The sequence below is a fragment of the Delphinapterus leucas genome, chromosome 12, assembly GCF_059928025.1.
Source record: "Delphinapterus leucas isolate spDelLeu-1000000601 "Yukka" chromosome 12, BTC_Dleu_Yukka2, whole genome shotgun sequence".
Classification (NCBI taxonomy): domain Eukaryota; kingdom Metazoa; phylum Chordata; class Mammalia; order Artiodactyla; family Monodontidae; genus Delphinapterus; species Delphinapterus leucas.
Window position 1 is genome coordinate 46,647,374 of NC_143140.1, and position 16,973 is coordinate 46,664,346.

At 35.8% G+C, this 16,973-nt stretch overlaps 1 protein-coding gene across 4 annotated transcripts in view; it reads right to left on the bottom strand.

Annotated features, from left to right (window-relative positions):
• Positions 1–13,127: 13,127 nt before the first annotated feature.
• The window catches only part of SESN1 (sestrin 1), a 105,930-nt gene continuing 102,084 nt past the window's right edge, over positions 13,128–16,973 (bottom strand). For 3 of the 4 annotated variants that reach the window (XM_022553975.3, XM_022553983.3, XM_022553991.3), the window contains 3 exons: positions 16,340–16,530; positions 14,911–15,055; positions 13,128–14,309 (listed from right to left, as the gene is read on the bottom strand). In XM_022553975.3, coding sequence (XP_022409683.1) covers positions 14,223–14,309; positions 14,911–15,055; positions 16,340–16,530 — 423 coding nt within the window. In that variant the 3' untranslated portion in view covers positions 13,128–14,222. The other variant, XM_089921929.1, reaches the window with a different exon arrangement.

The following is a 16,973-nucleotide window of genomic DNA, read 5'->3' on the forward strand; positions in this document are numbered from 1 at the left end:
TTCCCCCTAAAACAGCACTCTCTGTATTTATAACTAATGTAATAACTCATAGTGGAATACCATTGTACCTGTTCTCCATGTTATACTCAGACTCATGTGCAAGCTGGACCATTTGGAACCATCTACCTGCCTTAAAAATTATGGTGAAAAACACATAAAATTTACCATCTTAACTTTTTTTTTAATTTAAAAAGAAATTTTTTATTTTGGGGGAGGGTGCACTGTGTGGCATGTAGGATCTTAGTTCCCCAACCAGGGGTCGAACCCACATCCCCTGTGGAGGAAGTGTGGAGTCTTAACCACTAGACTGCTAGGAAAGTCCCCATCTTAACTATTTTTAAATGTACAGTTCAGTAGTGTTAACTTTATTCACATTGTTCTGCAACAGTTCTCCAGAACTTTTTCATCTTGCAAAACTGAAATTCTATAATTCATTAAACAACTCTCCATTTCCTCCTCTCCCCAGGCCCTAGAAAACACCATTCTACTTTGTTTCCAAGAATTTGATTCGACTAGTTTAGATATTTCATACAGCATTTGTCTTTTTGTGATTGGCTTATTTTACTTAGCCATAATGTCCTCAAAGTTCATCCATGTTGTGGCATGTGATGGGATTTCCTTCCTTTTTAAGGCTGAATAATATTTCCTTGTATGTTTATATCACACTTTTTTATCCATTCACTCATCAAAGGACATTTGGGTTGCTTCTCTCTCAGGGCTATTGTGAATAATGCTACTATGAACATGGGTGTGTAAATACATCTTTGAGATCCTGCTTTCAATTCCTTTGGGTGTATACTCAGAAACGGAATTACTGGATCATATAGTAGTAATATTTTTAATTTTTTGAGGAATCTCTATACTGATTTCCACAGAGGCTGTGCCATTTCACATCACCAACAGTGCACAAGGGTTCCCATTTCTTTACATCTTCTCCAACACTTGCTATTTTCTGTTGTTTGTTTGTTTGTTTTGCTTTTGTTTTTTGGGTTTTTTTTGATAGTAGCCATCCTAATGGTTGTGAAATGGTATCTCATTGTGGTTTTGATTTGCATTTCTCTAATAATTAGTGATATTGAGTATCTTTTCATATGGTTTTTGGCCACATATATCATCTTTGGAGAAATGTCTATTCAAGTCCTTTGCCCATTTTTATTGAAAAATATTTATTTTAAAATTTTTATTGAAATATAGTTGATTTACAATGTGTTAGTTTCAGATTTACAGCAAAGTGATTCAGATATATATATATATATAATACATGCACACACACACACACATACATTTGTTAGATTCATTTCCATTATAGGTTATTACAAGATATGAGTACAGTTCCCTGTGCTATACAGTAGGTCCTTGTTATCTATTTTATATATAGTAGTGTGTATATGTTAATCCCAAACTCCTAATTTATCCCTCTCCCACCCTGCTTTCCCCATTGGTAAGCATAAGTTTGCTTTCTATGTCTGTGAGTCTATATCTGTTTGTAAATAAGTTCATTCATATCATTTTTTTAGATTCCACATATAAGTGATATCGTTATATTTATCTTTGTCTGACTTACTTCACTTGGTATGATAATCTCTAGGTGCATCCCTGTTGCTGTAAATGGCATTATTTCACTCTTTTTTTATGACTGGGTAATATTCCATTGTGTATATATACCACATCTTCTCTTTCCATTCATCTGTCAGCGGACACTTAGGTTGCTTCCATATCTTGGATATTATAAATGGTGCTGCTATGAACATTGGGGTGCATGTATCTTTTCGAATTATAGCTTTCTCCAAATATATGCCCAGGAGTGGGATTGCTGGGTCATATGGTAGCTCTGTTTTTAGTTTTTTTTAAGGAACCTCCATACTGTTCTCCATAGTGGCTGCACCAATTTACATTCCCACCAACAGTGTAGGAGGGTTCCCTTTTCTCCACATCCTCTCCAGCATTTATTATTTGTACACTTTTTGATGATGGCCATTCTGATCAGAGTGAGGTGATACCTCATTGTAGTTTTGATTTGCATTTCTCTAATAATTAGCGATATTGAGCATCTTTTCATGTGCCTATTGGCCATCTATATGTCTTCTTTGGAGAAATGTCTATTTAGATCTTCTGCCCATTTGTTGATTGGACTGTTTACTTTTTTGATATTAAGCTGTATGAGCTGTTTGTATATTTTGGAAATTAATCTCTTGTCGGTCACGTTATTTGCAAATAGTTTCTCCCATTCTGTAGGTTGTCTTTTTGTTTTGTTTATGATTTCCTTTGCTGTGCAAACACTTTTAAGTTTAATTAGGTCCTGTTTGTTTATTTTGGTTTTTATTTCCATTACTCTAGAAGAGGGATCCAAAAAACTATTGCTGTGATTTATGGTAAAGAGCGTTCTGCCTAAGTTTTCCTCTAGAAGTTTTATAGTGTCCGGTCTTACATTTAGGTCTGACAGTAGTTCTTTAATCCATTTTGAGTTTATTTTTGTATATGGTGTTAGAGAATGTTCTAATTTCATTCTTTTACATGTATCTGTCCAATATTCCCAGCACCACTTGTTGAAGAGACTGTCTCTTCTCCATTGAATATTCTTGCCTCCTTTGTCATACGTTAATTGACTGTAGATGTGGGGGTTTATTTCTGGGCTTTCCATTGATCTGTTCCATTGATCTGTATGCCTGTTTTTGTGCCTGTACCATACTGTTTTGATTAATATAGCTTTGTAGTATAGTCTGAAGTCAGGGAGTGTGATTCCTCCAGCTCCATTTTTCTTTCTCAAGATGGCTTCGGCTCTTGGGGTCTTTTGTGTTCACATACAAATTTTAAAAAATTTTGTTCCAGTTCTGTGAAAAATGGCATTGGTGATTTGACAGGGATTGCATTGAATCTATAGATTGCCTTGGATTGCATGGTCATTTTAACAATATTGATTCTTTCAACCCAAGAACATGGTATATCTTTCCATCTGTTTGTGTCATCTTCAGTTTCTTTAATCAGCATCTTATAGTTTATGGAGTACATGGACTTATAGTTTATGGTCTTGTACTCTGACAGAGAAATCAAAAGCTTTACAGACAAGCAAAAGCTAAAAGAATTCAACACCTCCAAACCAGCTTTACAACAAATGCTAAAGGAACTTCTTTAGGCAGAAAAGAAAAGACCACATCTAGAAACAAGAAAATTAGGAAATGGAAAAGCTCACTGGTAAAGGCAAACATACAGTAAAGATAGGAAATCATCCAAACACAAACTAGTAGGGAAATTAAAAGACAAAAGTAGTAAAATCATTAAAAGACAAAAGTAGTAAAATTAAAAGACAAAAGTAGTAAAAGTAGTAAAATCTACAAAAGTAGTAAAATCATCCAAACAAACTAGTAGGGAAATTAAAAGACAAAAGTAGTAAAATCATCACAATAAGCAGTTAAGAGATATGCAAAACAATTAGATGTAAAATATATCAAAACCAGTAATCATGAGGGGAGGAGAGTACAAATGCAAGTATTTAAAATGCATTTGAAACTAAGATCAGCAACTAAGACAATCATGTATATATACAGACTGCTATACCAAAACCTCATGGTAACCACAAATCAAAAATTCATACACACAAAAAAGAAAAAGGAATCAAAGCATAACACTAAAGATAGTCATCACATAACAAGAGAAGAGGACAAACGAAGGAGGAAAGAAGAAAGGCCCACAAAAACAAATCCAAAACAATTAACAAAATGGCAGTAAAAACATTCATAATGATAATTACCTTAAATGTAAATGGACTGAATGCTCCAACCAAAAGACATAGACTGGCTGAATGGATACAAAAACAAGAACCATATATATGCTGTCTACAAGAGAGCCACTTCAGATCTAGAGACACATACAGGTTGAAAGTGAGGAGATGGAAAAAGGTATTCCATGCAAATGGAAATGAAAAGAAAGCTAGAGTAGCAATACTTATATCAGACAAAACAGACTTTAAAATAAAGACTGTGGGCTTCCCTGGTGGCGCAGTGGTTGAGAGTCCGCCTGCCGATGCAGGGGACATGGGTTCGTGCCCCATTCTGGGAAGATCCCACATGCCGCAGAGCGGCTGGGCCCGGGAGCCATGACCGTTGAGCCTGCACGTCCGGAGCCTATGCGCTGCAATGGGAGAGGCCACAACAGTGAGAGGCCTGCGTACCGCAAAAAAAAATAATAATAAAAATAAATAAATAAATAAAATAAAGACTGTTACAAGAGACAAAGAAGGACACTACATAATGATCAAGGGATCAATCTAAGAAGAAGATATAACAATTGTAAATATATATGCACCCAACATACGGGCACCTCAATATACAAGGCATATGTTAACAGATATAAAAGGAGAAATTGACAGTAACAATAGTGGGGACTTTAACACCCCACTGATATCAATGGACATATCAACCAGACAGAAAATCAGTAAGCACAAGCCTTATATGACACTTATCACCAAAAAAAAAAAAAAAGAAGAAGAAGAAAAATCTCAAACAACCTAACTTTACACCTAAAGCAACTAGATAAAGAACAAACAAAACCCAAAGTTAGTAGAAGGAAAGAAATCATTAAGATCAGAGCAGAAATAAATGAAATAGAGACACACACACACAAAAAAGATCAATGAAACTAAAAGCTGGCTAAACAAAGATAAACAAAATTGATAAACCTTTAGCCAGACTCACCAAGAATAAAATGAGAGAAGGCCCAAATCAATAAAATCAGAAATGAAAAAGAAGTTACAACAGACTCCACAGAAATACCATACCACAGAATACCAGAAGGACCATAAGAGACTACTATGAGTAACTCTACACCAATAAAATGGACAACCTAGAAGAAATGGACAAATTCTTAGAAAGGTACAGTCTCCCAAGACTGAACGAGGAAGAAATAGAAAATATGAACAGACCAATTACCAGTACTGACATTGAATCAGTAATTTTAAGACTTCCAATAAACAAAAGTCGAGGACCAGATGGCTTCACAGGTGAATTCTACCAAACACTTAGAGAAGAGTTAATACCAAACTCATCCAAAAAAATTGCAGAGGACAGAACACTTCCAAACTCACTCTTTTTGTCCAGCATCACCCTGATACCAAAACCAGACAAAGATATCACAAAAAATAAAACTATAGGCCAATATCACTGACAAACATAGATGCAAAAATCCTCAACAAAATACTAGCAAACTGACTCCAACAATACATTAAAAGGATCATACACCATGATCAAGTGGGTTTTATCACAGGGATGCAAGGATTTTTCAATATCTGCAAATCAATCAGTGTGATACACCACATCAACAAACTGAAGAATAAAAGCCATATGATCATCTGAGTAGATGCAGAAAAAGCTTTTGATAAAATTCAACATCCATTTATAATAAAAACTCTCCAGAAAGTGGGCATAGAGGGAACATACTTCAACGTAACAAAGGCCATATATGACAAACCCACAGCTAACATCATACTCAACAGTAAAAATCTGAAAGCATTTCCTCTAAGATCAGGAACAAGAAAAGTATGCCCACTCTCACCACTTTTATTCACCATAGTTTTGGAAGTCCTCATCATAGCAATCAGAGAAGAAAAAGAATTAAAAGGAATCCAAATTGGAAAAGAAGTAGTATGATTATCACTGTTTGCAGATGACATGATACTATACATAGAAAATCCTAGATGCCACCAGAAAACTACTAGACCTCATCAATAAATTCAGTAAGTTTGCAGGATACAAAATTAATATACAGAAATCTGTTGCTTTTCCATACACTGACAATGAAATATCAGACAAAGAAGTTAAGGAAACAATCCCATTTATGATCGCAACAAAAATAATAATATACCTAGGAATAAACCTACCTAAGGAGGCAAAAGACCTGTACTCTGAAAACTGTAAGATGCCCATTTTTTAATCAGGCTATTTGTGGGGGTTTTTTTGTTTGTTTTGTTGTTTTGTGGTGGTAGTTGTTGAGTTAAAGGAGTTACTTATATATTCTGGATATTAAGCCTTTGTCAGATACATGATTTACAAATATTTTCTCCCATTCTGTAGGTTACCTTTTTACTGTTGATTGTGCCCTTTGATGCATAGAAGTAAGTTTGATGTAGTTCCATTTATCTATTTTTTCTGTTGCCTTTTGGTCTTATGTCGAATAAATCATTGCCAAATCCAGTGTCCTGAAGCTTTGCCCCCTACGTTTTCTTCTAGGAGTTTTAAAGTTTTAATTTTTACATTTAGGTCTTTAATCCATTTTAGTTAGTTTTTGTGTATGGTTGTAAGGTAAAGGTCTAACTTCATTTTTTTTGCATGTGGATATCCAGTTTTCCCAGAACCATTTGTTGAAAAGACAGTCCTTTCCTCATCAAATGGTCCTTTTCCATTTGTTTGTGTCTCCTTTAGTTTTTTATAGTAATGTTTTGTAGTTCTTGGTGTCAAGTCTTTAAACTCCTTTGGTTAAATTTATTTCTAAGTATTTTATTCTTTTTGATGCTATTATAAATGGAATTGTTGCCGTAGTTTCCTTATTAGATTGCTCATTGTTAGTGTATAAAAATGCAACTGATTTTGTATCTTGCAACTTTGCTGAATAATTTATCTCCAACAGGTTTTTAAAATTTAATTTTTTATTTTGTGTGTGTATGTGTGTGTGAGGGGGGAATCTTTAGGGTTTTCTATATATAAGATCATGTCATTTGCAAAGAGAGATAATTTTACACTTCCTTTCTAATTTGGACGTCTTTTTCTTGCCTAATTGCTCTGGCTAGGACTTCTGGTACTATGAGTGGTGCAAGTAGGCATCCTTGTTTTGTTCCTGATCTTAGAGGAAAAGCTTTGTCTTTCACAGAGTATGATGTTAGCTGTGGGCTTTTCACATATGGCCTTTATTACATTGAGATCGTTTCCTTCTACTCCTAGTTTGTTGAGTATTTTTTATCATGAAAGGGTGTTGAATTATGCCAGATGATTTTTCTGCATCAATTGATATGATCATGTGTTTTTCCCCCTTTCATTCTGTTAACATGGTGTATTAATTACACTGATCAATTTTTATATGTTGAATCATCCTTGCATTTCAGGAATCTATCTTCATTTTTTAAATGCGCCATTGAATTCTCTTTACTAGTATTAAGGATTTTTGCAACAGTATTCATCAGAGATATTGGTCTGTAGTTTTCTTGTAGCCGCTTTGTCTGGCTTTGGTTTCAGGGTAATGCTGACCTCATAGAATGAGTTTGGAAGTGTTCCCTCTTCTTCAATTTTTTGGATGAGTTTGGTGTTGACTCTTCTTTAAACGTTTGGTATAATTTTTCTGTGAAACCATTTGGTCCTGGGCTTTGTTGAGAGTTTTTGATTACTGATTTCAATCTCCATACTAGTTCTAGGTCTGTTCAGATTTTCTGTTTCTTCGTGATTCAGTCTTGGTAGGTTGTGTGTTTCTAAGTTATCCAATTTGTGTATTGGGTTGGCCAAAAGTTTCATTCGTTTTTTTCCATAAGATGGCTCTAGTAGCAGTTAGTTGTTTTTAACGTCATTCGGAACAATTTTGTTAGATTGTATGTGACAGCTGTCGTATTGGCATGCGTTTAAAAAAAGACATCAAAATTGGTGAATTTTTGCGTAGCCATTTTAATATTGAAGATGGAAGAAGAAACAACATTTTTGGCATATTATGCTTTATTATTTCAAGAAAGGTAAAAACACAACTGAATCGCACAAAAAGATTTGTGCAGTTTATAGAGGAGGTGCTGTGACTGATTGAATGTGTCAGAAGTGGTTTGCGAAGTTTCGTGTTGGAGATTTCTCACTGGACGATGATCCATGGTTGGGTAGACCAGTTGAAGTTGATAGCGATCAAATTGAAACAGTAATTGAGAACAATGAATGTTATACCTGGTGGGAGATAGCCGACATACTCAAAATATCCAGATCAAGCACTGAAAATCATTTGCACCAGCTTGGTTATGTGAATTGCTTTGATGTTTGGGTTCCACATGAGTTAAGTGAAAAAAAACCTTCTTGACCATATTTCTGCATGTGATTCTCTACTGAAATGTAATGAAAACATTGTTTTTAAAACAAATTGTGACAGGCGATGAAAAGTGGATACTGTACAACAATGTGTAACTGAAGAGATCATGGGGCAAGTGAAATGAACCACCACCAACCACACCAAAGGCTGGTCTTCATCCAAAGGTAATGTTGTGTATATGGTGGGATTGGAAGGGAGTCCTCTATTATGAGCTCCTTCCAGAAAACCAAACAATTAATTCCAACAAGTACTGCTCCCAACTAAACCAACTGAAAGCGTCACTCGACGAAAAGTGTCCAGAATTAGTCAACAGGAACCGCGTAATCTTCCATCAGGATAGCGCAAGACTGCATGTTTCTTTGATGACCAGGCGAAAACTGTTACAGCTTGGCTGGGAAGTTCTGATTCGTCTGCTGTATTCATCAGACATTGCACCTTTGGATTTCCATTTATTTTGTTCTTTACAAAATTCTCTTCAATTTTTTGAAATTTTAGACTGTAGGAAGGCACCTGGAACAGTTCTTTGCTCAAAAAGATAAAAGTTGGGCTTCCCTGGTGGCACAGTGGTTAAGAATCCGCCTGCCAATGCAGGGGACACGGGTTCGAGCCTTGGTCCGGGAAGATCCCACATGCTGTGGAGCAACTAAGCCCGTGTGCCACAACTACTGAGCCTGTGCTCTAGAGCCTGCGAGCCACAACTACTGAAGCCCACGTGCCTAGAGCCTGCACTCCGCAACAAGAGAAGCCGCCACAATGAGAAGCCTGCGCACCGCAATGAGAAGCCTGCACACTGCAATGAAGAGTAGCCCCCCCTTGCCACAACTAGAGAAAGGTCACACACAGCAACAAAGACCCAACTCAGCCAAAATTAATTAATTAAAAAAGATAAAGTTTTGGGAAGATAGAATTATGAAGATGCCTGAAAAATGGCAGAAGGAAGTGGAACAAAAGGGTGAATGCATCGTTCAGTAAAGTTTTTGGTAAAAATGAAAAATGTGTCTTTTATTTTTACTTTAAAAACCAAAGGCACTTTTTGGCCCACCCAATACATAATAGTCTCTATCCTTTTTTTTTTTACATTGGTTGTTAATGTCCCATTTTTCATTTCTGATTTTATATATTTGATTCTTAATCTAGTTAAAGGTTTGTCAATTTTTTTGATCTTTTCAAACAACTCTTTGTTTTGTTGTTTCTATTGTTTTCTGTTGTCTGTTTTATTTATCTCTGCTGTATGTTTCCTTCCTTCTGCTAGCTCTGGGTTTGGATTGTTCTTTGTCTAGTTCCTTGACGTGTGAAGTTAGGTTGTTGATTTGAGATCTTTTTGCTTTTTTAATGTAAGAGTTTATAGCTCTAAACTTCCCTCTTAGCACTGCATCCATAAATTTTGGTGTGTTCTGTTTTTAATTTATCTCGAGATATTTTCTAATTCCATTTGTAATTTCTTCTTTGCAATGGCTTTTTAAGAATGTGCTGTTTAATTTCTCCATACTTGTGGGCTTTCCAGTTTTTCTTTCTGCAATCGATTACTAGTTTCATTCCATTATGATCAGAAAAGATACTTTGTATGATTTCAATCTTTTAAAATTTGTTAAGACTTGTTTTGTGGCTTAATATGTGGTCAGTCCTGGAGAATGTTCCATGTGCACTTGAGAAGAATGTATATTCTTCTGTTTAAGTGTTCTGTATATGTCTGATAGATCCAATAATCTATAGTGTTGTTCAAGTCCTCTGTTTCCTTATTTATCTTCTGTTGGTTCTATTCATTTTTGGAAGTGGGTATTGAATCTCCCACTATTATTGTGTTGCTATCTATTTCTCTCTTCAATTCTATTAACATTTGCTTCATATATTTAGGTATTTGGTGCCTATATGTTTATAATTGTTATAGCTTCCTGGTGAATTGACCCTTTTGTCTGATATTCATATAGCCACCTCTGCTCTCTTTTGGTTACCATTTGCATGGAATATCTTTTTCCAGCCTTTCACTCTCAGTCTATATGTATCCTTAGATCTAAAGTTAGTTTCTTATAGACAGCATATAGTTGAATCCTCTTTTTTATTTTATCCATTTGGCCAATCTGTGTCTTTTGATTGGGGGATTCAATCCATTTACATTTGATGTAATTACTGACAGGGAAGGACTTACTATTGCCATTTTGTTAATCGTTTTCTGCAAGTTTTGTAGCTTTTTTGTACCTCATTTCCCCTCTTCCTCCTTTGTGTTTCACTGACTTTTTTTTTTTTTTTTTTGTAGTGACATGCTTTGATTTCCTTCTCATTTCTTTTTGTGTAAATTCTAAAGAGATTTTCTTTGTGGTTACCATGGGGATTACATTTAAAAATGTTCAAGTTATAAGAATATTTTAAGCTGATAAGAACTTGATTTGCATACAAAACTCCATTCCTTTACAGTTCTGCCCACTCCCCACTTTGTTACTGATGTCCCCCTAAGTCCCTTAGGCTCTCTTCACTTTTCTTCATTTCTCTTTTTGTCCCTCTGACTTGATAATATCAAATAACCTCCAAGGTTACTAATAGTAACTCTAAAGTTATTGATAGTAACTCTTCAAGGTCACTGATTAATTCTTCTCTGATCAAATCTCCAGTTGAACTCTAGGTTTTTTTCCTTAATTCAGTTATTGTATTCTTCAGCTCCAGAATTTGATTCTTCTTTATTCTGTCTCTTTAGTGACATTCTCATTTTGTTCATGCATCATTTTCCTGATTTGTCAGTCTCATTCTTTTTTAGTTCATTGAGCATCTTTAAGACAACTGTTTAAAATTCTTTGTTAGGTAAATCAGATTTCCGCATTGCTTTAGGGTTGGTTTCTCTAGGTTTCTTAGATTTTGCCACATTCTTCTGTTTATTTATATACCCTGTGAACTTTGTTGAGATTTGGGCATTTGAAAAATAGCTACTTCCAGGGACGTATCTTCTTTGGGCATGTGTGTATGCTTTCATTCCAAGATATATATCTGCTTTTAACTGTCTTAATTTCCCTAAGAGGCTTGTCTCTGTTTCTTCTCAGGAGTTTCCTGTTCCACTTTCTATTTTATTCCCGGCTGTACTCTCTTGGATCTCCTGTACCTGCCTACAGAACCGTAGACTCCCTGCTGCTCTAATGCACCTCTACGCTCACTTCTGTTTTCAGTGGCCCACAACCAGCATCCAAACCATGCTACCACTCCCACTAGTGCTCCAAGTCAGGTGAGACAGAATTCAGTCCCTCAAATAGCCCCCAGACAAGCCTGAATACTGGACACAAGTTCACCTTCTTCCTTTCTGTCCTGAGGGAGGAGCCACGAATTGGGGGTTTCCTCTCAATTGCATCACGCTGTGCCAGGCAAAGGGAAGGGCTAGGACAAGCAAAATGCCCCAAATTTTCTTAACACCTTTTGGTGCAGCCTTCTCCTGGTTTTGTGTTTGCCTGAGCTATAGCTTCCCAAGCGGTTTCTAGAGTTCTCACAAAGGTATTTTGGTCCTTATATTGTTGTTAGCTCAGTGTCTCATGGGGAACAAGGACCTGGAGCTTCACTGGTGATGTCACTCCCCATCTACCTGCCTTTTGCTTTCCCTTGATATTCACTAGTCACAAATATGTGACAAAATTTGAGTATCTTAATGAGTGAAATGTGCTTGGAAAACATGCTTATCCAACAAGTTTTATTTATTTACTTACCTACCAATGGTCTGTTATCAAAATAATTTGAAATAGGTAAACCATTAGAAAAATTAAAAATCTCTTAACTCTCAAATGAATTTTAAGTTAAAAATATCACCATTATTTATATGAAGTTAATAATTGTGGTAAATACATAAATGTTTAGAATTTAATCTCATTCTTATAGTAAGAGATACTGAATTAAGTTTCACCTAATAAAAAAGTTCCCCAATTTTTACCAAAAAACTGATTTAAAAATTGAATCTTGGAAACCTCAACCAGAAATCTATTCATGATTATTTAAGAAAAAAAATTCCTCTCGTGGGGGAGAGTTTTGGTATTCCATAGTGTATTCTATTTTACCATCCCCAGTTATTTTGGAAACTATTAGTTTCAAAGATTATAGTGACATTAGAAATCCTGTGTGTTTAGTTTTGAGAAAACATTGAGTAATAAGAAACACCTGTTAAATGGGAGGTACTGAAACATCAACTTTGTATCACAGGCATGCCTTTATTACTTTAGATATAAGCACACTTTTTTACTCATTAAAATTACAAATCGTGATTTGTAAGTAGTTTATAAGCTTCAGTGAAAGAAGATAATGAATTCAGTTTATCTTGTTTTGTGATCATCCTACTACTGATTAGAACCTCTTTTAGAAATTTTGTATTTTCAAGAGCAAGTGCAAAGAACAAAGAGCAGAAGCAGAATGAGTAAAAATTTAACTAAATCCAGTGCAACTTTACTTGTTGGATTCACCTGTATTGCTATGATGAAAAAACCCAGCAGCAGACAGAAAAGGGCAGAGGTATGATGCAAATTCAATGGGTAAGACCATTTGTATATTATTGTAAGCTGACTAGAAATGGGCTTAGGTATATCTCTAAATATATTGAAGATAATTTTTATCTAAGGTGATAGTCTTATCTTCTCAATAGGATGTACAGCCATGAAGGTAAGTACATCCCCTCCATTCAAAACTGTGCCTCCCATCCCACACTATAAATTTATAGGCACTAGATGGAGCTCAATAAATGTTTTGATGAGTAAGAGAGTTATTACAACAGCTTTGATTAAATTTAGAGCTATTTCTAATTGTTTGACAGTGTCATTTTTTGTTCTGTAGTGGCTCCCTAATTAGCCTTTGTTTCTAATAATTTTTAATAATTCTATTTGACCTCTAAAACATCTCAGTCCACCTCAGTTCAAAATGGACAAGGCATGGGGCTGTACCAGTTATTTCCAAGATAAAATTTTTCTTTATATCTTTCAAAGTGACTTCAAGAGTTTGCCATTTAATAGTCTCTCATGTGATTACAGAATTATTTAAGTGTGATGGCTAATGAAAAAGTCAAAAGAAACAGCATAGCTACCGATTGTGAAGCCATGACTTTTTAAGAGACTGAGAGAGCAAAAAAATTGCAGAAAAATTATTCTTTATTGAAAAATACCGATAATACTGACAGACTTCAAAAGCAGTTCACGCCTCCAGAATACAAAGTACTTAATACATTTTTTTCAAGCCTGTTTGCATTTCAAACAAAGCTAGCATTTTTGTAAATCAAATTTGATAACCTGACTAAATATATTTTCCAGCTTTATTATTTAAGGAGCTGTACAACCTCTGAAGTGGGGACCATGAGGTGGGCAGGAGCAGAGGGGCAGAATGCACCTGGGACTGCGCAGCAGTCTACAGCAATATTTCCCATAACTTTGGTGCTGGAAACAAAAATACTGTACAAGACAGCTGCCCTCCAGTGTCAGAGAATCTTGGGAAACAGCATATCAAAAGGTAGCCAGCTTTTCTTATAATTTACACACTTTCATTTAAGATTGCTTTTTGAAGAAAATCTTTAAGAATGCCACTGTAATTTAATATCATCCAATAACTCTGAATTAAAAAACTGTATGAAAGAAATGAGCTGTTACCATCATAATGGTCTTTGCCGAGCTGTGAGTAATTTTAGGTGCAAAAAAAATTAACACATATGCAAGTTTAATTTGAAACCACAAAAATTATGTATGTAGGCTCAGATAGTAGCAGTGTTCACTTTATTACTAATAGCTTAACTGGAACAGCCACTCTATTCATTCCACCAGCAGGAATAGCAGCACCAATATCTAAAATCCTTTATGTATCAATATAAAAGCTTACATCATTATCAAAGTCCCATTCTTTGCATGCTCCAATTCTTGTTATTTTTTAACATAAAAGCAACAGGATTTTGAGAGTTACTATTTGCTGTATTAAAACAGTTATACAGCATCTTGTACTGTCAAAAAGCAAAATACTGTGAACAGCAGCCCTTCTTCACAGCTCTAAACTTGAAGCTGCCAAGCACTCACTGCTTGTGCCAGCAGTGGCATTTCCACAGTAAAATAGCAGAAACTAAAGGAATCATGACACAATGGATTTCTGAATTCTTTTATCTACCATTGGTCCTGGGGCTTAGTACCTTCCCCTTGTAGGACTGTATCTGCTGATCGTTCATCTTCTTTAATGGAGGAAAGGCATCAGGTCATATAGCGGGTAATGGCTCTCAGAGCATAAAGGAGTTCTGCTTGCATCCTAGCTTCTATAAGAAGCAGATTAACGTGAACCTGAATATAAAACACATTATCATTTAAGATAGGATATATGTATACATATAACTGATTCACTTTCTTATACAGCAGAAACTAACACAACACTGTAAAGCAATTATACTCCAATAAAGATGCAAAAAAAAAAGAGATAGGGTTATAAGCATTCACAATCAGTTTCAGTGCATCTAATAAACACCAGAAATGTTTTCTGTGTGCCACTGAATAACATCAGTTTCTCAAAACAAAAGCTGTCTGATCTTTTTTGGATAGATGTTTTGAGCTTGTATTTATATTCGATCACATCTCTTCTTGAAGGTGTGTTAGAATAACAACTTCCCTGCCAAATCATCATTCACAAACACTCTCTTCTTTCTCTTAAGCAGTTACAGTGATGCCAGCACTCTGAGGAGAGGCCAGCACACCTGTTCTCCCTGTCTTTATTCTTTTACTTTAAACCATAATGAGGTTCTCCCTTCCGAGGGGTATGTGAGACAGCTGATCTGGAATATTCTTATCTGGGTTGGTAGAAGTGATGGAAGGGGTTTGAGACCCATTAGATTAGGTGAAGGAGAATAAGGATCACTGCTAAGTTAGAGTAAACACAATAGGTACTTACCTTCTCAGAGTGCTTGAACTGCCTCCAGAAGCTATCATACATTCTTTTGGTAACCTTTTCAGGAGTGCAAACAACAGTTTTGATATAAACTTTAAAGCTACGATCCAATAGCTGGTTAATTTCACCATAGTCATAGTCATCATATCTGTTAAAGATAATGTGAGAATTTTATATTTTTGATGTACAGTCTGTTTTATTCTTATGGAAGTACAGACATCAATAGTAAATGCTGTATTCTTTCCCCCTCTTTGTGTAGGTAGCTATCCCCCAAAATGACAGCTTTACAATTTTTACGTTTCATTGGGGGTGGATGAATGAGTATAAAGGGGTAAGAAACAGAAGTTAGATGAACAAAAAAATTGCCAGTGCCCAAGCAACAGTATATTTACAATCATGAATAAGCAACCACACTGAGGAACAAATTCTGGAAACAAAGTTTGATGATATTAAGAAATTAACAAATTAATCAGACAATAATACTTATTGATACTATTACATGATATATCAATTATAATCTATTTGTGTAAATAAATTTTTTTTCTTCTGTTTCCAGGAGTTCTTGGAGTCAGAGGGGGCAGGAGTTCTTGGGGTCAGATGAGAAAAAAGGGGGGAGAGGTGTCTGAGAGGAAAGAATCAGTCTCTAGATGGCTTCACAGTGTCTACACTTGGGAAAGGCTAAGCCAAGATGGTCGATAGGCACCAATGTCTCCTCCGCCCCACTGGCAGATAGTGCCTAGAACTGAAGTCTCCTAATTGGTTTTTAGTAGAAAAGGAAGAAAGCGGGTCCTGTATAACCAGGAGTCTAAAGTCATAGCCTGGCTACTGATAAAGTGAAGAAGCAAGACAAAGTCTGACTTTACAGCTAAAATAATCAGAAAGTACCACAGCATGGTTGTTTGTGTATGTTAGAAGGTGGTTTATGATGGCTGTGTTTCCTATATAGCATAATAAATGTGGCTGAATACCTAACAGGATATGAAAGTTTTGTATTTTGATGAAATATCATGGGAGTAGGTACTCTTTAGAAGGGTACTGTAAGAGTTCTAAGTTCCATGAAGGTAGAAGTATGAGTGTGTCAGGAGATAAAAGATGATACAAAGGGAAAAGATACCATAAATGTTCAGAGACAAACTTTGCCTCTTCCTCTATGCTCTCGGGCCAGCTTGCTTGCTCTCCTCTTCCCTGGAGGCATCTGTTATTTAACTCTTGTCAGCATTCCTAACTCTCCCTCCTGCTTAGCTAGGCAAGAGAAAACACACCAAGCTGCAAAAAATCAAGTTTTTGAAGCACAAAATGCATAAAAATAAGCTATTGGGGAGGGGATGGTTTTGAGTATGTTAACGTAGGTCTGTGCATATGTGTTCCAAGCACCTGAATAATTTAGGCTAAAGGAAAATACCTCTTCATAAACATAAGAAAACAGACTAACCTTATTCCAAACATGCAGTGAATATAGTTCCAAATAGCCCGTCTTAGCATTGAGGTATCAACATCTTTGTGCATTGCCATTGTATTATAAGTAAGATTGTAAGCAATGTGAAATTTTTCATCGATCAACTGTCCTACATCTGGATAAAGACGATTTACCAAAGAATAACCATGGTCTTCCCAACAATAGTCCTAAATACAGAGAAAGAACAAATGTGAATAATTAAAACGTGGCCCACTATAGTTCTATGTCTGTCGCTCTTCGGTGCAGTGAAATTACTGGCAGCTGAAATCCACTGCCTTTCTAGTACATCCCTAGCTCTCAGTTTCACTTGCATTCCAGCTTGATGTTTTCAATTTCTATACTGCAACATGCAAAAGTTACATTTTGAACTCAGCGAGTTTAAACACCAGTGGAATCTCTTCCCCTTACACGCAGGTCACCCATATTCAGTTTCTCTCACTGTTTCCCCTGTCAGCCTCCAGAGATGACCCATCTTGGGAGGCCACTCTCCTTTTCTATTGCTGCAGGCATTCAAATGGTCCTCAAACTTTGTAAACTTTTAATTCAAGGTATCCATCATTCATTCTTTTTCCTCCTACCCACCTCTGATTCTCAGCCCTATTAATTGTGT